The sequence below is a fragment of the Poecilia reticulata genome, chromosome 9, assembly GCF_904066995.2.
Source record: "Poecilia reticulata chromosome 9, P_reticulata-male-v2, whole genome shotgun sequence".
Classification (NCBI taxonomy): domain Eukaryota; kingdom Metazoa; phylum Chordata; class Actinopteri; order Cyprinodontiformes; family Poeciliidae; genus Poecilia; species Poecilia reticulata.
The window spans coordinates 30,170,269-30,196,940 of NC_088838.1; the positions used below are offsets into that span (position 1 = coordinate 30,170,269).

The 26,672-nt window shown below is 37.6% G+C and overlaps 1 protein-coding gene across 7 annotated transcripts in view; it reads right to left on the reverse strand.

Annotated features, from left to right (window-relative positions):
* Positions 1–841: 841 nt before the first annotated feature.
* LOC103469838 (ral guanine nucleotide dissociation stimulator) overlaps positions 842–26,672 on the reverse strand; it is a 57,946-nt gene continuing 32,115 nt past the window's right edge. For 5 of the 7 annotated variants that reach the window (XM_008417798.3, XM_008417795.3, XM_008417797.3 and 2 more), the window contains exons 2-18: positions 17,020–17,324; positions 15,980–16,054; positions 14,379–14,572; positions 14,098–14,222; positions 12,721–12,936; positions 12,350–12,453; positions 12,190–12,274; positions 9,464–9,541; positions 8,650–8,736; positions 8,403–8,435; positions 8,198–8,319; positions 7,460–7,555; positions 7,156–7,360; positions 6,865–6,939; positions 6,076–6,354; positions 5,476–5,590; positions 842–4,436 (exon numbers count right to left, since the gene is read on the reverse strand). In XM_008417798.3, coding sequence (XP_008416020.1) covers positions 4,261–4,436; positions 5,476–5,590; positions 6,076–6,354; positions 6,865–6,939; positions 7,156–7,360; positions 7,460–7,555; positions 8,198–8,319; positions 8,403–8,435; positions 8,650–8,736; positions 9,464–9,541; positions 12,190–12,274; positions 12,350–12,453; positions 12,721–12,936; positions 14,098–14,222; positions 14,379–14,572; positions 15,980–16,054; positions 17,020–17,324 — 2,370 coding nt within the window. In that variant the 3' untranslated portion in view covers positions 842–4,260. The remainder of the gene's footprint in view (positions 4,437–5,475; positions 5,591–6,075; positions 6,355–6,864; positions 6,940–7,155; positions 7,361–7,459; positions 7,556–8,197; positions 8,320–8,402; positions 8,436–8,649; positions 8,737–9,463; positions 9,542–12,189; positions 12,275–12,349; positions 12,454–12,720; positions 12,937–14,097; positions 14,223–14,378; positions 14,573–15,979; positions 16,055–17,019; positions 17,325–26,672) is intronic. The other 2 variants (XM_008417794.3, XM_008417793.3) reach the window with 2 other exon arrangements.

Below are 26,672 nucleotides of genomic sequence, written 5' to 3' on the forward strand. Positions count from 1 at the left end.
AACTTTACTATGATTTTAACAACTTTTTTACATTTAAATTGAATAAAAAAATATTTTGTTAATCTCGAGAGAATATAAATGTAACTCGTATTATCCATGTTCCTCAAAAAAAGAAGAGAAAAAAGAAATGTAGACGTTAATCTCATACAGCAGTCTGTGTTACTGCAAAGCCAGAGAAGCCTCTGACTGAAAATTCAACTGTATCACATTCTTTTCAAGAGGATGCTCGTGGTTATATGTAAAATAATAAAAATTAATTTTTTTTTTTTTAATATTTTTTCCAGCCCAACAATGAATTAAGCATGAAATATTTATGAAATGGTATTTAACGTTTTTTTTGGAGAAATCGTTGTAGCGCCAAAATTTCAAAAGGGTATCGCATATTTTCCCTATTAGTAAAGACTGATGTGCTTGGTTGAAAAAATTGAAAAATATTTAGAATATTCTTAGCAATAAAACTTTAATTAGCTCACTCTGTATTTGAAAACATTTGCTGTAATTACTCAAGGTGTTAATATAATTAAAACTAGATTTCTGTGTCTGCTTTAGTGTTTAACTCAATGGAAAGATGTGGTCCCATCTACCATTATGATTTTAACAACTTTTTGTTGAAAATCAGAAATATCAATATGAAATGATAAACATTTAGTGTCGTAGCTAACATTTTTATATGAAGATTTTAACTTGTAGCTAATAGCTTTGTCCTAATTGAACATATTTTGAGCAAAGATGGTTTAAATGAATTGTTAGTAAACTTTTCAAGCTCATTTACTCAGTTAAATCCTAAAAAGATTACGTAAATGTGTAAAAAATAAAAATAAAAACCAGAGACGCCAAGATGTTATTTTAACTTTACAAACTTAATGTTTATTCGTATATACATGAATATATTAATCTATAACCAAGAGAGGAGAGAATGTACAATGCAAAAAAAAAAATTTTATATACAAATCAATAAATAAGACACAACCAAAAACAGTTTGTCAACACAAGGGCTTTTTGTTCATGAGAAAGAAAAAGTAAGACAAAAAAATTGCAGTAAGAAAATCTTGAAATTCTTCAGTTAAAAGTGGAAAAATGGCACCAAGAAAAAAAAAAAAAGAATTAACAAAAACAACCACATCACACCTGTTTCAATTGTTTTTTCCTTCTTCATGTAAAACTGAATCATTATTTTTATTTTTTTTTTGTTTTCAAACTCGCGTAGAATCACAAAATTCATTTTTAACAAGGGCGACGACAATACACACATAAACACACACACACACACACACACACGCACGCACACACACGGTCCATCCACAGTCGGAAACACTCGGACGCTTTCTGGGAAAAACTGCTGCAGAAACAGAAACTCAAATTGTTTGAGGAGAATGTAGGAAGAAGTCAAGAAGTTTTTGGTTTATTTTCAGATAAGTGCTGAAAATAAACAAGAAAATCTGCTTTTCTTCCTTTTTACAGTTAATATCAGGGCTTTTTCATCAAGTTATTAACAAAATGAAGAATAATTTACAGTTCTTTTTATTGACTAAAACTATTTTTGGATCATTTTTACTGAAACTTGAAAATTGTTTTAACCAAGTCAATGTTTAAAACCTTTTACTTTTAGCTATAACCTTTTGATTTAATTCTAAAGGGAGGCATTTACATGGAGGGCCAAAAGTGCCACAATTCAATATACATTTCTTAATGTTATTAGGTTTCTTCATCTGACCTTGGTTGTTCATTTAGAGTAAATTAAACAAATAATGACTTAAAAAATATAAAATTCCTACTGGATAAATTCCCCAAGTTTCAGTTTCTGCATCAGTTTCAGCTTTCTTCAAGTTTCCCGGACAAACAAAGTGAAACTAAACGGGTCCAGACATGTTTTTTCCTCCTTAGTGTTCCCCCCCAACGTAAACAGTAAACACAAAAGCTGAATAATTTCTCCCTCCCGCTGTGACAATGAAAGGCAGACGCTTCCACGGTTTCCATTTTGTTTTTGGCACACGGTGGGGTGGGGTGCTGCTGCCTTCGCGGACAACACGAGCGAACGATCATCACGACAATAAACGGTTCACAGTGCCAATCGACGGGCGGAAAGGGGCAAAGGTCACAGTGTTTCACGACGACATCGAACGCATCCCGCCTGCCGCTCATCAATGTATTGCTTCTGCAGTGTGTTTGTTAGTACATTTTTTAAAGTTGACGGTGCACAAAAATAGCCGACAAAAAAAAGGCAGGACAAACTGGACTTAGTGTTCTCTCGGGGTTTTTAGTGCTTTACTACAATTCCCAGAATGCTTGGCACCAAATTAAAACAGTGCAGATGTGGTGGAAGAGATGTTTTAGGGGTTATAGAACAACAAAAACGGGGAAAAAAAAACAACAACGCGGTTTTTATGGGAGGAAAACACAAAAAAGAAGAGCGTCAGTTTGGATTTTTCCGTCACCGTCGCTCCTCTTGAATTCACATTCATCCAACGGCTGAAACGTTGCATCGTTTTGAGGTTTCCGTACATGGAAATCCAGCGATTCGTCTGGATTCAGAGAAACCGAAGCTTTAAGCGTCCTGCAGGATAAATCTGCAGCACATTTGGAAAGTTGTCGCTGAACGGATATGAAAGTCTGAGCCGCCATGGTGGAAGAAATAAAACAAAACCTGGGCAATGTCTGAGGACTCTCAGGAAAAAAAAAACCTTGATCATCTTTAATGTAAGATATGTTGATGTTTCTCCAGGGTTTTCGCACCAATTTGGATTAATCAGATCAATAATATCAAGATGAAGAAATTATGCAAACTTTAGATCCACATTCAAAAAAATGTTTGAAATATAACTGATATTTTTTCACTTTTGTTGACCTTATTAAATCATTAAATATTTGTTAGAATATTGGAAATTAGGACAGAAATCTTGAATGAAAATATTGGGGTAAATTTGGCTGCATTTCTTTTCCTCAACAGATTTTTTTCATATTTTCCTGCCCTATTTTTAGGTTTGCCCAAAATCATTTAACTTTTCTGTAGATTTCACTGTAACGGAAGCATTTGTATGGAAGGCCAAAAGTGCCACAATTCAATAAATGAAAAAGGTGTTAAATATTTAGATATGACTATTAAGTACAAGTAGAAATATAAATGTTAAAATTAACAAGAAAACTGATCTGCAGTTACTTTAACTCTTCAGTAATTAAATGACCAAATTTAAATTACTAAACTTTTTAATACAATTATTTTATAGTTCTGATTCAGCCAGTTGGCAGAGCTAAAAAGGCCATAGACAAGCTGATTATGGGTCTTTATATTTTAAGTGAGCAAGCGTTAAAATATGTTCTCTATGTATTTACTTACTTTTAGCATTTCTGGCTTTCCATAATTTCAAACTTGTTAATTTTTATTTAGGTCCAAATTAACTTTTTTAAAGCTGGTGCTTCTGGTAAATTTTTTTCCAACATGGCGCCTCACGGTGGTCTGGATGAGGCAGAAAGGGAAATTGTGAAGAAACAGCACCGTATCCGAGGTGCAAAAAAACAAACACATAAAGCAAAAATAAAAACATTAAAAAGTGTTGATATCATGAGTCTATTAACAAAAATCACAGGGTCCTTTTTCAGAACAATATACTGCACAGACTGGGTTGTTTATATTTACACTCTGTTCAGTCTGTGTGAAGTGCGATCGCTCTGCTGTGGCGGCGGCGGCATCCTCCACCACCATGTAGTGGTTACGATCCGATAATAAAAGACGGAAACAGAGGCGTGGGATTCATGGCTGTGTTCACTGGATTTTGACACCATTTTCTCTTTTTTGTGAACACTGCAGCGTTCAGACGAGCGTCTCTTCCTCCACGTTCTGCTGTAAAATCCCGACCGAATCTCTCTGTAGTGATCCGTCGGTTCTGGGAAGATGGCAGAAAAGTCTGATCCCAGGATTAAAAAGTGAAGGTGCAAAGATTCCCCTCGCCAACGCTGAGATGTAAACGCTTGTAAACAAAATGTGACGCATCAGGAGGTTCGAATGTTTCATCCAAACCAGGCGGAGGGTGATGAAGAGTCCAAGTATCGTCCAAAGCGAAGGTTCCCCCCTGCCCCCCTGTATCTTCCTGAGTTTGCAGCTTTCATGAAAACAAACTCAGATTTTTAAACGAGGGTCCTGAAGAAGCAACACATCCAGTTAAGTGCTAAAGTGCCACAGAAAGGTCCCGTTTCCGCCTCTATCCAAACCAAAACCTGGACGCTTCGGGTCGGGTCGGTTCGGTTCGTCTCTCCTGAAGAGTCTCAGAAAATCCCTTTGGCGATCTTCAGTCCCTTCTGTTTCATGCGAGGCAGCGTCGAACTGGCCACGTTCTTGGCCCGCACCGGCCGGGCCAAGCCGCGCTTCTTCAGCACAAAGTCGTAGTTGGCAGTGGAGTTCATGGCGTAGAAGACATTGGCGTTGTCCGGGATCCGGAGCTCTGCAGAACGAAAGGAAACGGAGCAACGTCAGATTTCAAAGCCCCGTTTGTTGGATTATTTTTATTGGGCTGGTTCTGGAGTAATCTGTAAATCCCAACAAAACTAAAAAAGTCTAGTGTTTGGAAACTCAAATCCAGAACTTAATAATAATACACGCAAAAAAAAGCTGGCCAGTTGGCAAGGTGTGTTAGCAGATAGCTAGCAGTAGTCACAGACGGCAATGAAGAAGTCTGGTTGTGACTCAAGCGTTTGCCTGACAGAAAAGTCCCGCGAGAAAAAAAAAAAAAAGAATGTACAAGATTAAATAGGCAAAATTTCAGATCTGTGATTAACATACTAAAAGTCAACTTACTTTTTAAGAATGCAAGTTATTTTAAGGCCTTAATTTAAATATATGAATTTAAGACTTTTTAAGGGGAAGATAAGTGCACTAAATGTTTTCAAAGTTAGCAAAAGGACTAAGCTAAAAATTAGCTCTGCTATTAGCTTCTCTAACTGGTTACTTTCACAGGATTGTTCTGGTTTTAACCACATCTTCTCATCGACTGAGCAGATTCCTTCTTACAAATGGAGAAAAGCATCTCCTGCAGCATGATGCTGCCATCACTAAGCGTCATTTTGGGGATGGAATATTCAAAGTAACGTATAGTTTTATTATAAGTACTTCCTGAGTTGGGAAAACATGATTGTTTAGTCACTAAAAGACTTTACTCAATTACAGTTACAATCAATCATAATGACAAGAGCGAAAAATCATTTTGGTCAAGTTGTTATTTTCTGTTTACGCTTTAATCTGCTGCCACTGGAACTAACAACTATTATATCTTTAAACTGTTTCAGAAAATCACTTAAACAATGATTACTAGATCATTTGAATTATTTTTAAATTAACTGTTTCTATATGTAATTTCTTTCTTACGGACGTGGCTTTTTATTTTTATTACAACTGCTTATTGTAAATTACACTATTTTTAGCCACACATTGAAACTGTCGTGTGTTTTAAATCTTATTTGTCAGCATTTCTGAAACCTGCTCACCTTTGTCCTCTGAGATCTTCTGCATCAGCTCGTAGTCCTCGGTTTTCTCCCGCTCCAGGTTGTGTTTGATCATCGCCTTCCTGATCACCGCCGGAGTTTTGTCTTGACTCGTCACCTGAAAACATATCAAGCGTTTATTACTCCCGAAAACCCGACTTCCACACCAGATAAACCCAAACTTTTCCACGCCACGGCCCTCCAAACGGCGTCTGGCCGAGGAACCCCTTTGAAAACCCACAGACAATGTCACAAAATAATTACTACATTGTTCATCATAAATGCTGCCTCACACATTCACATTTTTGAGTTCTGTGTTGGAAAATTTGATCAGGAAACTTATGTCTATAAATCTGATGTTGAATATACTACCAGATAAAATTTTCCGTCACAATCCCCTGTTTTGATAAGGAAATGTATAACATTATATATTTTATTTAATCTCCAGAGTTTTCTTGTCAGAAAGTTTTCACACTTGCTTGACAGGAAAGCAACTTGATAAATCTAACTTATCAATAGCGGGAGCAACCCTCGCTCCCCCTATTTGAAAACCACTGAGATAAACAACAGATTCCCGCGCTCTCTCCCTCTCTTTGGTCTCACCAGGATGCTCTTGTACATGTTGCCGTTCTCCACGTCCAGCGAGACCCGGATGATGCAGCAGTCGTCCACCTGCTGGTTGTAGAGCGGCAGCGACAGCGTCGAGTAGTTGGACACGGCCGACACCGAGCGTTTGTGCGAGCGCGAGGCGGACAGCGGCGTGGAGGAGGAGACGGAGGACGAGGAGGTGCTGCTGGAGCCCGAGGCGGAGCCAGAGCTGGATCCCATCCCTGACGTGTCCAGGGAGGACAGAGACGTGCATTCCCAGAACTGAGGGGGACACTGCACAAGTGTTACTGACATTAGAGACAAAATGTTTCTCTGACGCAACAATTTTAGGGCTGAAACAATTAATCAGATAAAATTTTCATGTAAAAAATATATTCATATAAAATTACATTTCAGATAAATTTATTTTATAACCAAGCACGCAAAAAGTTTCATTTCTACACAAACTAAATAAAATTCAGTCTTTCAGACTATGAAAATCTCTTTTCATAGTCTATCAAAAAAGACTATCAAAATTTGAACAACTCATCTTACCAAGTATTTTTGGTCTAGTTTCTAGTGCAAATATCTTACTACCCTTGAAATTAGACTAAACTAACTTACAAGTACATTTTCAGAGCTTGTTTTAAGTCAATAACTCCTTAACATTGACTTTTAAAAGTTCTTATTTGTTTCACTAATAAGACATCTGTCCCATATTATAAGTGAAATAATCTGCCAATGGAATAACAACTTTTTTTGACGAGTGCAGATGAATTGAAGAAGAAAACATTTAAGCGTTACCGTTGAGGTCGTGTCTGCAGCTGGAGCTTCTCTCCCCAAAGCAGACACGGTGAGTTTCACCGACGGAGTCGACGTCTGAAAATGAAAACAAAAACAGGATGAAAGCCGTTTTAAAGGGCAGGTTTGACGCGTTTTCCAGCCATGTAGTGCCATTTTATAACTTAATTAAGCAACTATGTTACCATCATTACCAAAATGCTGTATATGACTTAAAAAACCACCATAAACTTGGGCCTCTGTCTTTTTCTGAAACTTTGCCTGTGCACATAACACTTCAAGTATTTCCCTTACCTTCCTCTCGTGTCCCTCCGGTGAATCCGACAGGAAGCTGGTGTTCACGTCCTCCAGGTCGGAGCCGCTGGAGCTGACGGACGTGACGCTGAGGGCGTCGCCGCTGTCCCCGCCGCCCCCCTGGTACGGCCTGTAGTGGGAATGATCGAACGACTTTGAATGGGAGCCGGCGCCGCCGCTGCAGCCGGCCTCCGTCAGCTGTCGGCTGGACACAGAACAGGAACAGGAAGTGGAAGAATAAGTCTCCAGGAAGACACAAACAACTGATGGAGAAAAATCTGAAGAAGAGCTGAGTGTGACTGACTCGCTCCATCGTTTCATGATCCCGCCGTTCTTCTTGGCTCTGAGCGTGTTGCTGGCCGACTCCGACAGAGGCTCAATCTCACAGGACAGATTATAGCTGCAGAAAAGAAAATTGACACCAAAGGATTAGGATTTAGTTAAACCCTGGAAAGATATAAAGACTTAAACAAGCTTAGAGACATAATGAGACTAAAGCTGCAACTAACAATTATTTTAGTAATCATGAGGGTTTGTCATTTAATCACTCAAGTCTTTTTAGAACATTAGAAATACATTAAAATATGCAAATAAACAAATAGTTTTAAAATAAAACGGTACAACTTTACAATGAGACTCCCTTTGCAGACGGATATGTTATCTATTCATCTATAAACACTTTATAAACCAGTTTATTATGCATTAATTAAGGAAGAAAAGGCAACTGTATGCTAAAAAACTATTTACAAATGCTTATTGTGCTTACAAGGTGGTCAGAAAAGTTTAGCATAATAACTCTAAATACAGATAGCTGTTTCCATATGGGAAATAGCCCTCAGGATTTACAAACTACTTAACATTTAAAGTTCATTTGCAAGCTACAAAGTATTACATTTGTGTTAATTTTTGTGTTTATTAGGGTTTGAACTGTGGATGAAAACATCAATAAAATCTACAGAAAACTATTTGATCTGGAGAAACTTTGGATCATCATGCACAGATGTTTTATTTAAAAAAGGATCATATTTAATAAGTTAACAACCTTTCTGCCTCGCTGAGTTTCTCCACGGCTGCGAACCACTCTCTGAAGTGGCTTTCCTGAGTGAAGCTGTAGTTGTTGGAGGCCAACTGGAGAAGTTTGATCTGAGCGATCACCTCAAACTCCTGCAAAAAACAAAAAAAAATGCAGAGATTTAAAAATAATGTATAACCTATCAGAAGCTTTGAAACAGAAAAAACTAATTTACCTTTCTCCTCTTCTCGAAGTTAATCAGACCACCCTAAAAAACAAAATAAAACAGGAGAATAAAAACATCAGCAACGTCAGAAAATGAAACAGGAGTTTAAAATTATTTTGGTGCCATTTTTTCCACCCTGCAACAATGACTTATTCTTTTTCTTGCCACAAAAACATGCCGTAAATTCAAAACTCAGAACTCATCACTTAAAGAACTCGTGGGAGGATGTACAAACAGAAAAAACAAAATGGCTGACCTCTGTGTAATCCTTCATGGCAGTGTCCATCATCACCAGGTCCGTTAGGAATGTTCCCAAATAAGGAATGGTCCCCTGCATGACTCCCTGTTCACAGAGGGATAATTACTGACAGACTCAAACATGCAACACATAAATGATTTAAAGATTATCTACCGAAACATAACTGAATCATTAGAGACAAAAAAACTCTTTTGCAAGTTTAATACATATAAGGGGTACATATAAGAAAATAAAAATAATTCATACTATTACAAGAATAAAGTTGAAATAAAAAAATTAATTCAGAACAATATGAGAATAAAGTTATAGTATTATGAGGATACATTTACGACTTTATTCTTGTATCATTTTGACTTTATTCTCGTTATATTATGAACTTATTCTTGTAATTTTAAGAATTTGTTCTCATAATTTTGACTTCATTCTTTAATTATTATGAATTCATTCCAATAATTTTATGTATTTATTCTTGAACTTTGATTTATTAATTTATTCTTGAAATATGACTTTATCCTCATTTTATTGCAACTTTCTTGTATTATTTTGACTTTATTCTCATAATATTATGCCTTTATTCTTATTATTACCTTATTCTCATACAAGTTTATTCTCGCAATATGATTTCTTTCTCATAATTTTTATTGTTTTGTACTTTGTATGTCCCTAATACGCTGCCATAAGATCTAGAGTGAAACAAGGAATCGTCAGATGGGGCGCAGTACCATCACCCACCACTAGATGGCACATGTACTGTTCCTCAGTTTTTTCTGAGGTTCATTAACAGCTTTTCTTCACGTGAATCGGGTCTCACCAAGTCTCTCTGCTGCTGGTGTCTCCTCTGAGCTCGTTTGGGGTTGATTTCTAAAGTTGCAAACTTTGAGGTTCCCTCCTGCAGAAACAACAACATGTTCATGTTTTAGCAACTTTTTATCTGCTGGGAGTTTTCTAGATTTTAAAAGCAAAACATGCAGAAACATCCACTCAAACACACATTTGCTCAGTTCACATTTATTTCAGTTCAGTCTGGTGCATTGGTCTTAATAACCATCTTTTTGAAGGACAATTTTGTTTAACAAGACAATTTTCTCATGTTATAAGCGAAATAATCTGACAGTGGATCTAGAATTTTTACATCAAAATTAACAAATTATTGCCTTGAAACTCCTGAATAGTTACTTATAAGTTAGTCTTATTTTACGTGTACTATAATATTTAAACTAGAAGCTACACCAAAAATACTTGGTAAGAGTTTGTGTTTTTGCAGTGTTGAAATTCAAGTATTTCCAAGGATTTAAAGTATTGCATGAAGCCTACTAATCAGGTCATGGAGTTAAAGGAAATAAACTAGTTCAGGGTTAGTTTATGAGGCTGAAAAAAAAGAAAGTCTGTTGACCCTTGGAAAGGAAAAATGGGAAGAAAAATTCCTGAGTGAGTCGCTGAGGCTCTAGTTATATGCGAACGCAGCCTGGACTGAGGAGATAGACAGAAAGGGAGGCAACGCCCTGAAGTCCGGCCATCAGCGGCGTTATCTACAGGGTTTCCTCCCTCTGACGTCAGCAGGGATTCCCTCACTGGAGGCCCCCAGCTTTAAGCTCTCAGGTTACACAAAAATGCGGTCCTGAGTTCACGTCAGCTTTCCTGGAACTGCAGATTGTTGCTAAGAGGAAAGCTGTTCCAGATGTTCAAGCTGAAAAACACCTGCAGCAAAAACCCGATTCTGATTTTCCCTGTGTCCAGCTGGGCAGCTTGGACCAAATAAAACGGACACAAACCTTACTTAAGACAATGGAAACCAGGATTTTATAAACTGTTGGTCAATATAAACGTTTCACATCAGTAGATATCAATGATTATTGACCAGTTTTTTGTTTTAAATATCTGACTTTTCCCGCTTTATCCAAAGTTTTCACTCCACACTGTGGTTTTTTAATTTTTAATCAGCAGTGGCGGAACTTTAAACTACTGCTGCGGCAGTTACTCAACAGGTTGTTGCTAAGTAACCAAAGAATGAGTGAGTTGCTAGGTAACCAAAGAGAGAGTGAGTTAGTTGGTTCATTCCACCAGTGTAGCTTTTCTCTGCCTTTATTAGGGCTGTTGAAATATGCAATAAATCAATTATTCACACAATAATTTAAAGGAGGTTAATAATTTCCATTTGTGTAATTTATTATTTTTCTCCCAAAAACCGGATGGCAAAAGTCTTCAGTCTCAATTAGCCCTTTTTCTGAAGGACAACTTTGACTTCATGATTAATTTTATTTTGTTGTTTCTATTGTTTTGTTTATTTATTTTGGAAATTTAAAATATCTTCCAGTTCTTGTGTTAAATGTTCATTAGAATTTAAAGTTTATTGATCTTTGAAAATGTGTTCTCGCATCATTATGCCATTAGCACTGAATTGCTTTAAAGTGGTCTCAAAAACAACAATATTATCGTTTATCGCATGAACCTCTGGGACAATTTATCATCTAGTAAAATGTGCTACTGTGACAGGCCTGGCCTACATCTCCCAGAATGCTGAGCGGCTCTGGATTGGAGTTCATTGAGATTATTGAATATTCCATCAGATGTACTGATACTTATCAAATCTCTATCAGAATCTACATTGTTACTGATTTATTGCCCAGGCTTTTCTAGAAGTCTAAATTAAATAAAGAAAAATAGTCTTGCCAGTTTTATTTAGATCGATAAACTATAAACTATATTTACTGACAAAAAAAGCTTGATAGAAATAGTTGAGTTTTATTTGGAATAAAGTAAAATTCAGCTGTGATTAAACTGCTAAATGGCATCAGGGGAGCCCAGATCCGACCCAGAACTTGGCTCAGATCTACAGGAACACCAACTGCTCTGCAGGATGTTCTCTTACAGCCACAGCGAAGTGACGAGGTCACATCCTGCTGCTATCCGCTCAGCTGTCGTTGGTCCAAGTTACGCAATGCGCACTGACTGTTTTATACGTCTAGGACAAAAACATGGAGCTCACGGGTTAGCTGTGATTTTAATGCTGAAATTAGACCTTATAATTTCATAATTTCAACCAATAACATTTAAAGGTGACCTCTTTGAAAAGCATTAGTGGAGCCTCCTGCACAATCAACAGAAATGCAGCAAGTGGTTTCTGGATGGTAAGTAAACAAGAAAACACTTTCTCGTCTTTTCCAGCAGCCATTGTACAGTGCATACAGCGGTACAACCAGCTGACCAAACGTGCAGGAGCTCAGCTTGGGTTGCTAGGTGATAGGCAGAGCTCAGTTTGGGTTGCTAGGTGATAGGCAGAGCTCTGCTGGGGTTGCTAGGTAACGGGCATTCCAGAGGCTTTTGAAACGGCTCATTTTCACCAAAAGAAGCTAAGGTAACCTTTACAGGTAACCTTTAAAATATTGATGTAACACCAACAACACAGAAAATCCCCCACCAAATTCTGAGTTGCCAGTGACACTTTTCGATTAATTTGGATTAATTTCTATGTAATTATTACCTGTTTCATTTCTCTCAAGCATTTTTACTCTGTGGTGCTTAAAAGACGAGACCCACCTTCACCAGCAGCTCTCGACTCAAGGAATAGTTATTGTCGTCTGAGAAGATTTCGGAAAGCTCTCTGAAGGTTCTGACGCTTTCCCTGTGAACAGAAGCAGAAACCAGAGTCAGGAATCCCCTCAGGAAAGATCCGTCCAAGTCCAGAGTCCAAACCTACCGAGCCACTTCGTCCCAGGTCCTCTTCAGGCGGTGGATGGAGTTGCACTGCAGGGCAGAGAGGATCGCTCGCAAAGAGGAGAAGTTCTTCAGGATCCGACATTCCTAATGGGAACAACGATCAGGTGAGACAAACGGAAACGGCAACTCTGAAGCAGCTTAACTGCTTAAAGTTAATCCTGTCACAATAAGCAATACATCAATTAATGTCATGATAAATTAAAATGATAATTTCCATTTGGACAACAGTCATTATTTCCTGAAATGCAGTTTTGGTCAGCGGGTCTCCATAACCCATGTTAATTACTGTTGTTTTTGTTAGTTTATTTTGCATATTTGAAATGTTTTCTGGTTCCAGGCGGTGCAGCTCACCCGCGCCACATCGATCCACCTCTCGATGAGCCGGGCTCTCTGGTTGGGCTTCAGCGCCGGGTTGCTCAGGCAGGTGGTGATCACACAGTTGGTCACAGAGTTGAACTGGGCCACAGTGGCTCGGATAGTGGGAGCCAGGTGCTCTTTGCCCTTCTTGTCCCGCTGAGACCAAATGCCGCCCAGGCAGTGGTACGGCACCACCTTCTTGAACAGGTCCTGAGCAGACAGGAGGATACAGAGACAAAAATGGGTTTAATCAGTTTTGCTTCTCATGTTATGAGATAAAACTTTATATTTTAGTTAATCTGAGTAGCTGACATGCAGAACAATTCAGACATACTAAATTTTTCCACATTTTCAGAGTCATTACTAGCTCTATTCAATGTTCACAGTATTTTTTTCTATAGTAAAACCTAAGAAAGTTTCAATTCAGTTTTATATTAATTTGTTCTCAGTGTAGAGGCATTTTAAAAATCAATATGTTTACCTAGTGGGTGATGAGAAAAGATTATTTGCATACACAGTAATTTTAACAAAAGAAGACACAGTTGATCTTTAATAACTTAATATAGGCTGAAATTGATAAATACCTGTTGCTTTTAAATATAAAATAAAATGAAGTTTTAAGCTGTTTTTCAGTTTTTGATGAAACACTTAATGTAGCAGTAATGTTTTTAGATCCACTTTTCTTATTGGGTTGAACACCATGTGCTTTTTTCCCCATCATTTTTGCAAAAATAACATCCAATTGAAGAAAAAAAAACATTCAGCTTTTGTTTGCAAAGGTTTTATATTTTTCTTTATTTTAAATCTTAAAAATATAAAAACGACAAGCAAACAAATCAAAATAAGTTTTTTCTTTGTTTTTTAAAGGTCAGGTTATATTAGGACCTCTAAATGAGTTTAATTTATCTGGACTGAGGGGAAAAACGGCTCTTTGCGTTGTAAAGGCTGCAGGTGCATGAAGCTTTTCAAAGACGCTCTATGATTACAAAAACCAGCAGAGGAAACTTTTACTGCTGTTCAGCTTCACACTCTGTCCTGGAACTGTTAATTACACAGTAAAACATTTAAATAAACCAAGAAAACATACAGAAAAAAACTAAACAAATCAATTTAAGCTATATATTTCCAAATAATATATAATGGGTAATAATCAAATATTCCACCATAACACTCATTTGATTTTCAGGCGGGAAAAAAAACTAGAAAATCTTGAGCTGTCTGTAAATGCAGCTCCATTTCCAACTGAAATGAAGAACTATTTTCCCCTCTTGGATCAGAAAGTTTCCATTACAGTCAACAAAACTCCTGGCACCTGATTTTCAGACGTCAATGTGAATAAATCTGCTGACGAGGGAAGGAAAACCGGCTCACCGCGTCCATGAGCGTGAACTGCTCCGCCACCATGATGGGGTCAAACGACAGGAAGCTGAAAGCAGGAAGCTCGTCCTCAAAGCCGCTCTCTTCCTGCGTGGCGAACGGGCAGCCAATGTGTTCCCCTGAACAAAAAAATCAGCAGAAAAATAAAGTTTTTTTTCCAAAACGCTGCATCCATCTGAGCTTGATCAAAGCCCTGCTCATCTAAAACTCATCTGCATCTGTTTTTATCATTTTAAATAAATAAATCCCTCTCTTCTCCTGTCCTGCCTTCATACCATCGGGATCGGGCTCACACTGCTGTCGGCGGTGGAAGTGGGCCAGCAGGTTGCGTGCGCGGCGCTCCAGGTCCGAGCCGGGGAAGTGGAGGTGGAGGTAGGCCAGGAGTTGGTGCAGACATTCGTAGTTCGGAGGGCTCCAGAAATCCTCGGAGTACTGGTCCAACCACGCGCCCAGGATGGACGAGACGGTGCTGAAACGCACAAGTAACCTCATTAAACAACAATCTGGTGACACATTCACTGCAAAAACACAAAATATTACCAAATATTTCATTCTAGGTTAACTGCAAATGTCTTAGTACTTAGAAAAAGGCAAAAATAACTTTTCTGCAAAAAATAGAAGCTTGTTTTGAGTAAGTAATTCCTTAATATTGATTAAAAAATTTAACTGGCAGATGACTTTTTTATTACATGGGGAAAATATTTTATTCCAGGTGAAATAATCTAAGGAATTACTCAGTTAAAACATGCTCCTATAATTAGTTTTGTCTTTTTTAAAGTGTACTAATGTATTTGCATTAAATATTTGCTTAGGAATGTTTTGTATTTTCTGCAGTTTTGACCTGGGAGTAAATAATAAAATCTCAGATGACTTTTTTTTTCATAGATCTGATTTTTATTATTTTTATTTAGCTCACTTTCTTTTCTAAAAAAAAGAAATTACAAAAAATATTCTCAAGAATATATTAGAGTCAAGCTATGAGAATTTCTGTTTAATTATGATAACGTCTTATTATTAGCAGAAAAAAATGCAATTTAACCAGAAAAGAATGTGTTAAAATGATGAGGAAAGTTGTTTTAATGAGAGAAAAAATGCTAAACATTCCTCATTTTACATTTTTTTTATTGAAGTTTTCCTGATATGAGTTTATTCTTGTATTATTTCGATTTTATCTTGTATTTTTTTTTTCAACTTTATTGTCAAACCACTGTATTCTTGTAATGTTATGACATTATTGTTGTAATAAAAGGAAAAAGCATAAGCTTGCCTTTATATTTTGTTATACAGTTGACCTGAATTCAAATAAATAGAAATTATAAAACATGTTTGTTAAACAAGATGGCCGCCTTACACATCCTGACATCACTCTGGACTGTGGAAACCCAAAAAATGCTTTGGTGGGAAAAAAAATCCAGATTTCCAAAAACATAAATCTTCAAAAACTAAAAATTTGATTAATCAATAATCTTTACTTATCGCCCAACTCTACATTAAACGTCTGTCCGTATCAAATTAACAAATTTCTGCTGCTGCAAACACGTTCTTCGGTCTAACCACTGGATTCCTGCATGCATCCGTTCAGCCGTGGTTGAAACTCCAAAAAGCCCACACTAGGAAAGGGAAAGTGGGAAGAATGTGGAATGTGGGTTTTTCTCTGGACGTTTTACAATCAGCTGTTCATCAACTGCAGGCTCAGATCTAAACATCTAAAATAAAAAAAAACTAACGAATGTGTCCAGAACAAAGACTTGAACAACAGAGACGACCTGTTTGGTGACAGTGGCCCTTCGTGATGGAGTGGAGGTTTCATCTCACTGATTATCAGTAAATTAACTGGGTTTTCAGTTGAATTTGAGCAGAAACAGTTGACACTCACTTTCTCAGCTCCGTGCAGTCGTCCTGGGAGACTCTGTGTGCAGAAGCTGCAGGAACGTTTTGGAGTTTGGCGTACCTGAAAGCACAAGAGATCAATTTTATACCAGCGACCAAGAAAAATGACATCTGTGTATCAGGAACATCAAATGATATGGCTCATTTTCCAACAAAAACATTAAAAAATGGCTGGGTGATTTTTTTTTTTTTCTTTTAAGACTTGGAGCTTTTTTTTTAGAAGCAGCCGAAACCCAAATGAAAGTACAAAAATGAGCAAAAAAATGAATTTTGCATAATAAGTCTCCAAGTTTTAACAATTTCCTACAGTTTTTTCACAGTGACCAATTGAGGGATAATTTAATAAATAGCAATTTGATAATGAAAAGCTATTATTCTTATTAATAAAGTGGAATTTATTGAAATTAATACTTTAAAATTTAAAGACATTGTTTGTCTAAAGATACTGGAAATGGTGTACAAAGCATTGAACAAAAGTCTTCCTTCTGGTATTCAGAAATTATTTAAATTAGGAGAGAGTATATACAATTTACAAGATTTGTTAATACTTGAACATGATAAAGAAAACGTAATGTACAATTTAGATGTTGTTGGTGTATAACTATGGAATGAACTGAAGGATGATTTAAAATTATGTGCTTTTTCAGTGAATTTTAAAAGAGCCTTAAAATGTAAAATTATAAAAGCTGTACATATATGTGCAACCATGAATGCATGTATGTGAACTTGTGGACAGTAGATTTAGTCTGAATAAGAGCAGGAAAGTTTAAACTTGGAGATTGGTTTCACTCCTTACTTTTATTGGTAAATTATTGGCTTGTTTTGTTTCCTAATTTGTAATGTTGTTCATTTACCAAGATAAGGTGAATCTGATCCGATTTAGAGAAGTAGTTTTTGTCTGCCCGTGGTTCCCTCCACTCCCCAGAAAAAGCGGTTATCACCATGGCAACCCCAACTCTGTTCTCTCATGACTCAGCAGTTTCAGCTCTGTAATAAGCAGACAGCTTAGCAGCAGGTTTTCATTACCTGTTGAGCAGGAGATCCAGCACCTGCTTGGTGGTGGCGAAGGATCGGTAGGTGCAGAGGAAGATGGTGACGTAGGTGGAGTCTTTGCCCCTGAAGGCCGACACCATGTACTCCACCAGTCTCTCCAGCGTGCCGGCCTTGATGGTCCGCACCTTGCACGTCTCGTACAGGCTCAGGGCGGAGTCCGTGTCCACACCCAGCCAACGCTGTCCCTTGCTGGCCGACTGGTGGAGCTGCATTTTCCTCAGGGTGATGGTGAAGATGGCATCCTCCTCCGACTCCTCGCCGATCTCCTGCGTCGAGCTCTAAAAAAGAAAAAGACGTTTTAGTCTAACTCAGTCTTTTTCTGGTGGGTTTTTTTATATAATGGTGCATTAAGAGGATTTTTGTTTCTCCCAAAGCTTTAATTATGCTTGTCAACTACAAATAACCCAGAAATGCTATTAATGCACTCAACATTTAGTAGTAAAGAACAACTTCTTTCTTGATTTCCATGTGTTTGACATAATTGGACAGCTTAGAATGAACACTTTGAATTTCTAAATAAAACATCCTGAGTGACCCGTTCATGATTTTGTCAAAGAAAACAACATTAAGTGAGATAAGAGTCTAATATTTTCACTTGCATATATTAAGATGTTGTGTTAATTTCAAATTACTCACTCCGTGAGTGTTAGTTAAATGGGTTAAATGGTCCTGAGCCGGAAAAGGCTGAGGTCCACACTGACATCTTGACAAGACGAGTCGGCTTTCGAGGAGCAGTTTAATGCAGATTAGAGAGCGCCGGTTCTGGTGCAGAACGTTGAGACGTGAAGCCTTTAATCACGGCCATCTGTGTGACCCGGCTGCGCTCTTTTCTTGTTTGCTCGTTGTGCTCTGAGTCACGCTTTGTGAATCATGTGTGCGGCGGTGCACAAACAACAATAGCAGGTTACCAAACAGAGCTAGCTGGATAACAGGGTCAACAATACAAGCTGCAGTCTGTGCAGAAGCTGCATGAATGTGACCTCTGTAGGCTGCAACAATGGTTTTTCCCCTCCTCGTTCTCCCAAAAGCATGGAGAAAAACAAACTTATTGTAAAGGATCGGATTTGTGATGAATGTTTGATCCTGAATTAGCTGGATCAGTGTTTCACAACTGGACCCTAATAGAGTCATGAGTAATGAAACTCGACTCAGTTGAGTCAACTTATTCATGAGCTAATTATAAAAAACAGATGTAATATGGATTGGGAAACAATTAAATGTTACAATGTTGGGATACATATGGAAAAAAAATATTTTTAAGAATAGATTTATTATTCTATTAACTAAAGAAGTGTATAATTTAACATTTTTTAGTTACAAAATCTTTTTTTTTCCAGCTCCAAACATTTGTTTGGTTTAAAATTTATTTTTTTGGTTTTATAATTTTTTTTTTCAGTTTCAAAAATTTTTTTTTTCAGTTTCAAAATTGTTTCAGTTTAAAACATCTTTTTAAATAAAATGCTTTAGTTTAAAATATTTTTTCAAATAAATTTTTTTCCTTCAGTTTCAAACTTTTTTTTTTGCAATCTGAACTGAAAACCCCGTTTTGAATAAATATTTTAATGCCATTTATGGTGTCTGATAAAAACAGCGATCGTAACCATGGCAACCAGTGACCAAGCATTTCTTTCTAGTCTCTAGTTCAGTTTCATCATTTGGTTTATTTTCTTCTTTTTAATCCACTATGAACTTAGTTTTAAATTATTGAAATAATGTGATGCAGTTGGGCTTCGAACGGAAATAAAACTGTGAACCCCGAACGTTCTCACATCTGGAGCACTTAGCTGCGACTTTAGTCAGATTCGATGTCTAAAAACAAAACAAAGACGCATTTTTAACAATAAAATGTAAAGCAAATATTGCAATTCCTCTAGAGCAGTGGTTCTTAACCTTTTTTGAGCTACCGAACCCCCCAGTTTCATATGCGCATTCACCGAACCCTTCTCATTCCTCCTCTTCCCCTCCCCACCAATGGAGACGTGGAGGTGGTAACACTCCACCTCGCCACTAGAGGCAGTAGCGACCCCGAAAAGAACTGAGTTTTGCTGAAGTAAATAAAGACACAAGTTCAAATCCATGCTGAGAGTGGAGCTCCTTCAATCAGGGCTCCTCCGCAGCTCTGATTGGCTAAGCAATGTAACGTGATCCTCTGATTGGCTAAGCAATGTAACGTGATCCTCTGATTGGCTAAGCAATGTAACGTGATCCTCTGATTGGCTAAGCAATGTAACGTGATCCTCTGCAGCAAGTGATGGCAAAGTGGGGCGTCATCACGACTTTACACAAGTGTGTCTTTACCTCCGCGGCAGAGGCTCCGCCGAACCCCTGGGGTTCGATCGAACCCAGGTTAAGAACCACTGGTCTAGAGGATTTCTCTTTTAACATCAGTGCAAAGGTGTGCATAGTAAAAAATAAAAGTTTATGGATGTCTGAAATCTCTGAAATATTGAGACAACTGAATCCATATTGAAATGTAAAAGCTGGTTTTGTTCCCAGTTTAATCACGGAGCAACGTGCTTCCAATCACCGGTCAGACAAATCAGACCCGAGGGACATCCAGAACCTCTCAGAACCACCATGAGAGGGAAGCTGGAACATCATGTTCACTTCATGTTCGTCATCAGAGTCCAGCTATGAAAACACACTGACGCTTCTTCTTTTTTAATGTTCAGAATCTGTTCAGCAACAACATTGCCTGTGCCAAGTTGCTCTGTTCGTCACCATGGAAACAAGCTCTAATTTACAGAGTTGAATGGTATCAAAGCAGACCAATTATAAATTGCTAGAGATGTATCTTCTTTTTATTATTATTATAAATGTACTCTTCATTATAAAAGCTGATGTGCCAAACTCGAGGCCCGAGGGCCAAATCTGGCCCGCCACAACTTTCTATGTGGCCCTCTAGACTCCAGATTACGTCAATAAGTCCCAACAGTTTTTCACAAATCTGCAAAATTCCTACAGAAATCAACCTATATCCTCATTTTTCCTGTGAGTTTATTGCATATTTTCCTCAAAACATTGAGTTAAAGATAAAGACACGGCACAGTTTTTCTTTCCACCTTATTTTCCAAGTTTTAGGCTTTCATCTGCAGTGAGTCAGAATCAGCAAAATGAAAAGAAATAAACAGCAGTTTCACTTGTAAAACTGCATTAACAAATATTTCTTCCAGCATGAAGTGGCATTAATGTAAGATAACTTTTTTTCCTGGCACAGTTTTTCCTTCCACTTAATTTTCCATGTGCTGAGTTTTTGTCAACTGTAGGCCAGAAGGATCAAAACTGAAGGCAATAAATGCCAGCTTTGTTATTAAAATTGCATTAAACATTTTTTCCAGCACATGGTAGCAAAATGTGATATGCTTTTTTTTTGGCACAGTTTTTCCTTCCACTTAATTTGGCAGGTTTTGTAGGCCACAAATTAATTAAATTAAAAGTAATAATCACCAGTTTTGTGATTAAAAGTGTATCAAACATGCTTCCAGCACAAAGAAGAAGAAATGTAAGCTATCTTTGTCTGGCAAAGTTTTTCCTTCCACTTAATTTTCCAAATGTTGGGTTTTTGTCAGTTGTAAGTCAGAATTACCCAATCTAAAAAAAATAAACCCCAGGTTTGTTCTTAAAATTAAGTTAAACATTTTGTTCTGCACAAATTAGCAGAAATTTAGAATTTTCTTTTTCTGGCACAGTTTTTCCTTCCACTTAATTCTCCAAGTTTTTCATTTTGTGTCAGCTCTAAGCCAGAAGTATCCAAATTAAAAGAAACGAGGAGCTCTCAAGCAGCTCTGAAAGGGATGAGAGACATTTTGTCTTCTAAATCAGTTGCATAAAAACACTCCTGACAAACGAGGAGAGCAGAAACAAAGTGCTGTAAATTCTGCTCATTGTGAAGAAGCAGCTGCAACTGAAGGCCTGGGCAGCAGGGAGCTGCTTATCAAGCAAACCACAGAGGCTGCTATCACTTCAAACCCTCCAACACACAGAGAGCTCAAGGGCAGCGCCCCGCTCCGATCCTGATATAAAGCTCCTATTCATTCCTGCCGTTTCCACGATCAGCCAAACAAACACAGAACTCAATACTTTCAACAAAGCGTCACCTGAAGCTACCTACAAAGTGGGTAAAAGTTTCCTATCTAACCACCAGAAAGGCAGTCCGCCAACGCTTCCTCGACAGTCTGATGAACTCGAATCTGAAAGGTGCAGTTTGGGCATGATGGTGAAGATGATTGATGATGATGAGCTGGTCTCACATTCCTTCAGTGCGACTCAGATCTTCATCAACCATCCTGGTTACAAACAGGAAAACGCCACTTTAAAACATAGAAAACTTAACCAGAAGTTACTGGCAGAGCAACTCAAGAATTTCATCAACGACTGATAGGAAATCAATCGAGCCGTATCGTCAAACCCAAACTGATCTGATCAAATCCAAACTGCTCCAGAAAATTACGAAATTATTTCCTTTGACGGCTGCAAATCTTGTTTGGAAAAAGTTAATAAAAAATGTCAAAGGGCGGTAATCGATTAATCGGATTAAAAACATTTTTCAATTAAGCCTTTTTATACAATTTTAGAAATGCATTTCAAGCGGAGGTGACTGATATGAAAATTTGGGCGATTATTGATATCCAATATTAATAATGCAGTATGTTGCTGTAAATATGTTCTACCTAAAGCTCATCAAGTGGCAAAGTTTAGCTTCACCTGGTCCAAATTCTGAAAACAAAACAAAACAAAACATTAAGAATCTTTATCTCTCAAATTATTGATCCAAATAATAATCAACATTTTAGTAAACTATATTTTTTATCTATGCATTCTTTGCTACAAATGATCTAATGTACACTAAATTAATGCTATATTACTGCATTTTGGGCAACAGAATGTTTATTTACTTATTTAAACAAAGGAATTAAATGGTTTATTTACGTCTTTTAATGCATTTCTAATATTGTGTAAAAAAGGCTTGTGATGTGATTAAATAAAAAAGCTGAAGAATGTGCAGATTTTATCTGATTAATCGTCCGAACAATCGGTTACTAAAATAATCATCAGTTGGCAAATGGATCCAGTCGTTCCATCAACCATCTTGAATAAAAAAGTTTATTATAAAACATCTGCTTTTATATCTGATGTCTTAAAAACCGCAGCCACCTGGTTCTGGTTCGGTACAACACTGACGTTCTGGGAAAAAGGGAATACCCTTCGCTCTGAGCCAAGCGGCGCTCTGGGAGTGTCGGTAGGGGGTCTGCCAAAGCTCATGGAGAGAAAATAAACACACCTGCTTGGATGGCTAGAAAGCCCCTGTGAGGCAGAACCTAAATGTGTGTGTGCAGGGAAACCCCCGCTGCAGAGAGGCAACACTAACCCCTTCCCCCCGAAACAGTAAACAGCTGAACAAAGCCAACGCTGCGGCCCCGGAGCACAAACCAGAGACTTCCCCTCCACAACAATGAGCACTGAATGGAGGTGAGGTCATCTGGAAGGGGGCAGCAGAGCAGAAAGCGAGGGTAAACAAACGTTCAAATCCTCTTCTGGGATCTAAACACACAGCCTGGGGGTTCTCCGAATCCAGGAAACCTTCTGTTCAATTTTATACTAATCAGTGAAAGTTAGTGAGCAGCAGAGGCGGGTAGAGTACCCAAAAAATGTACCCAAGTAAGAGTAGTGCTACTTCAACATATTTTTACTCAAGTAAAGAGTGGCTGTCCGAGAAATTGTTAAAGCAAGAGTAAAAACGTGTTTGGTAAAAAGTTTACTCAAGTACCGAGTGGTCAACTTCTCAATCATTTAATACCTAAAACTTACATCATCAAGTTCAGTGAAAATGTTGGTATTTTAACGACCAAAATGACAATAATTCATATAATTAGCAAAAAATAACAGGCAAAAGAAAAAAATCAGATTCCTTCAATAAAAAAATTATAAAACTTTAACAAAAAGTGCGGGTGTCTGTCTGTCTGGTGAATTTTTGGTTCAAATTTTATGGCAATTTAAAGGCCAATACTGAATAAAAAAAATGTTCCCATAGCATCAGCTTTGTGTTTTAAGACAACAGAAAGATGAAAAACATTCACTTTAAATTGGATCCACAGTGCCGGTCACATGTTTGTATCAGGAGAACCAGAACCGGAGCATTAAGTGAAGCTGGAGGGAAACACAAAACCTCTCCACCCTCTAGGAGAGCAAGATAATCCCACTGAATCAAATCAAATCCCTCCAGAACCTTCTCCTCCAGCTGACTCAACACACACACACACACACACACACACACACACACACACACACACACACACACACACACACACACACACACACACACACACACACACACACGTCTTCAAATCTTCGTTTAAGGAAGCAGGAAGAATTAAGTAACTTTCCAGGCCGTCACATTCTTGCAGCTGTCCGATTTTTCTTTTTTCTTTTTAACGCTTGGATTCGGCTGCTTTGAAACAAAAGCTCCTCTGTGCAGAGTCCCGCTCCTGCTGCTCATGTTTCAGTCATTAAATCAGTGTCCAAAGTGTGGCTTGGGGGCCATTTGTGGCCCTTGAACCGAGTTTGTGTGGCCCCCAAATGCAGCTTGAGAATGATACAAATTGACTTTTTATTTTTAAGTCAGGGTGAAATTATTACCAACATTCTCTTCTGGATGTTGGTAATAATTGCTGGATCTATGTTTATATAAAGGAGATCCATGTTTATCCAGAGATTTTACTGACTTTGCTGCACCAAAATCGGCTTTTATTTTATTTTAACAAAATGAAACTGGAGCTGTAGGTAGTATTAACTTAGTGCAGTGCGCCACAGCACAGAAAAAATGTTAGCAACTCAAAACAACTTTTTATCACGCTGTGTCGGCTGCGCTACACGCAGACACGTTGCCATAGCAACTTCCCTCTCCCTCACTATTTTTTTCTTAATTAAAACTTTTTCCTGACCTTGTTATGTAGTTGTCATAGTGTTGACAATTAGTAGCAAAGCTGACCCTTTTCTTTTATATAGCAAACATACATTTAAAATTTTGAACATCATGTTGACAACTTACCAGCTAAAACCAATGCTAGTCATCATGACTAAACTATTTAGCCATGACTAAACAATTCTGTACTTATAACTGAAAAATAAATGTTATATTGAGCCCAAAATAATTTGATAAGATGATTTTCTTGCAACAAACTTGCAAAATACTTTTTATGTTTAGGATGAACAGCAAATAACCTCCTTCTTCCATAAAAACAACAACAAAAAATTACTACTTTATTTGCTTGATTTTAGTTTTCTCTCTTTTCTTTGGCCCACGTGACAAATTTGTACACCCAGGCATTAAATAAGCAGCAGAATCACATCTTAGCTGTAGGAAACTGACTCAACTTTGTGTCTTTTTAAATTTTTTTTAAGCTCCAGATAATGTGGAGGAGCACGGTGAGAACACACAGAGCAACGGACACCCACAGGACATCAAGGGAAGCTTAATTATGTGTGCTGTTCTGTAATAAGACACTGTGCTTTCTTTTTTTTTTTGATTGTGTTCAGGGTTATTTCTTCCCTCTGGGATAAGTGGAGTCACACTGTGTTACTGGGTTCATCTGGGAACTGCTGGCTGAGTCATCATTGGCTCAGAAAACGGAGACAGGAAGAGCGAGAGTCCGATTTCACCGTCACTTACACGACCGCTCACCAGGAATGGGTCAATTAATCAATTAAATGAGATCAATAATTTAAATTATGATTGTTGGTGTTTTTTGAAGGGCAATTTTGTTTAGAGACATCATTATGGTTTCGGTTGTGTGTGATTTTTATTTATTGTTTTTGATTATTGTGCTTTATTTTGGATATTTTAAATGTCTTCCAGTTCCAGGACTAAGTGCTTTTCACAAAATTCATGTTTGTTTTTGAGAGGGAGAACTTGCATTATTAATGACTTAAATGTTATTTCAATGGAAAAAGTTAAATGTGACACAAAGCATTGTCTTTTTCCAAATGCTGTAAGTAAAACTACGTCTTTCCAGAGACTTTTACTGAAAATGCGACTTTGCTTTTATCCAATTTATTAAACTCAACTAAACGCTGCAAGAGTTTTTGACTCAAATTTTGAGAATATATTTGCTCAACTGAACCTAAAAGCATTGGAACAATTGGTGGGTTTCATTTAATATTTTAGGTTTTTTTCTCTCCGTTTGTTTCGGCCCCTGAATACGTTTGACTTGACGATGTTTGCAGACGTGACTAAATGAAATCAAACGCAGACAAAAGCAGAATCTGAACCACACGGATCGCTGATGTTCAGCTCATACACAGAATCACCAACAATGAAAATGTTATCAGACATCAAAGGTTCGTACGAAAGCCACCTGATCCAGCCAAACGCTGGCGCTGTCTGCACAAAGCCCAACTCGGCTTTGTGCAGACCGCTGCATCGAATAAAGCCGAGCAGCGGGAGGCGAAAGAAAGCCACCGATTGTGGAGGAACCCTCCTGGGCCACCGTAGGGAGGAGGATAAGCCATGAGTAATTGGTGTTAAAGCAGAGGATTAGATGGGAGTAACAACAGGTTAACAGGAGAAACCAATGGGAGGTTCTGATAAACCGGTCTGGATCTGATGGAGAGTCCAAGCAGAACATCTTATCCTGGTGGACACTCCGATCTAACCTTTATATCTAATCAAATGGGAAACACTTCAGAAGAAGTAAAACAAATGATTTCTGGTCAGAATCGGTCCAAAACAAGTCTGTTTTAAACTTACACCGGCACAAAAGAGTACAAACTGTCTCTAAATTATCATTTTAAACAGTTTATAATCATTTTCTTTTTATGTAAAATAAAAAAAAAACTCAAATTGAGGTTTTGATGCTTTGAATTTTAGGCATTAATATAAAAACTGAGCTAAAAGTGTCTAAAAATTGGCTTTTTTTAATATGAATGAGAGCCTATTTATCTCAAACAATCTAAAAAAATGAAACAAAAAGCTGAGGTATTATGTGGCAATGACGTGTTTTGCATTTAAAATCCCTCTATTAAGCACTTTATCAGAAGCTTTTTGCCTTATGCTATAAGGAATAAAGTCTGGAAACTTAAAAGACTTTCTTCATGCATCATTTAATTTTTTCCACCATAACTTTTCAGACTTGGAGGAAGACGTAGAAAGGCTGTTAAATTAATCTGGACTTTGACAGAAGGTAACACTCCCACAGCCGCGTCATGCTACATGTCTACATGTTCAACAATATACTAGATACAAGAAACCGCTGGTCCATCTCTGAATCATCTGTTAATTAAAGTGTCTTCCACACACACACACACACACACACACACACACAGTTCTGCAACGTTAACCCACAATGACTCTGGGAGGCTCAGGCAACTACATCATCCAGCCTCTAAAAGCAAGATAAGCTCTGAGTGAACCCAGACACAGTTTCTTCTAGGACGTCCTCGTGTTGCACAAGTTGTATCTCCAAAATCCAGAGAAAAACTCTTTGATTTCAGCTCTAAAACGTTAAAAATCGGATGTTTCCCTTTCATTTTTCTGTTGCTTTTTAGAGATTTGCTACGACTAAGCAATAAAATCAAGTGGTGAGAAAAAGATTCACATCCTGATTAGTAGTTTAACATGTAATGTTTTT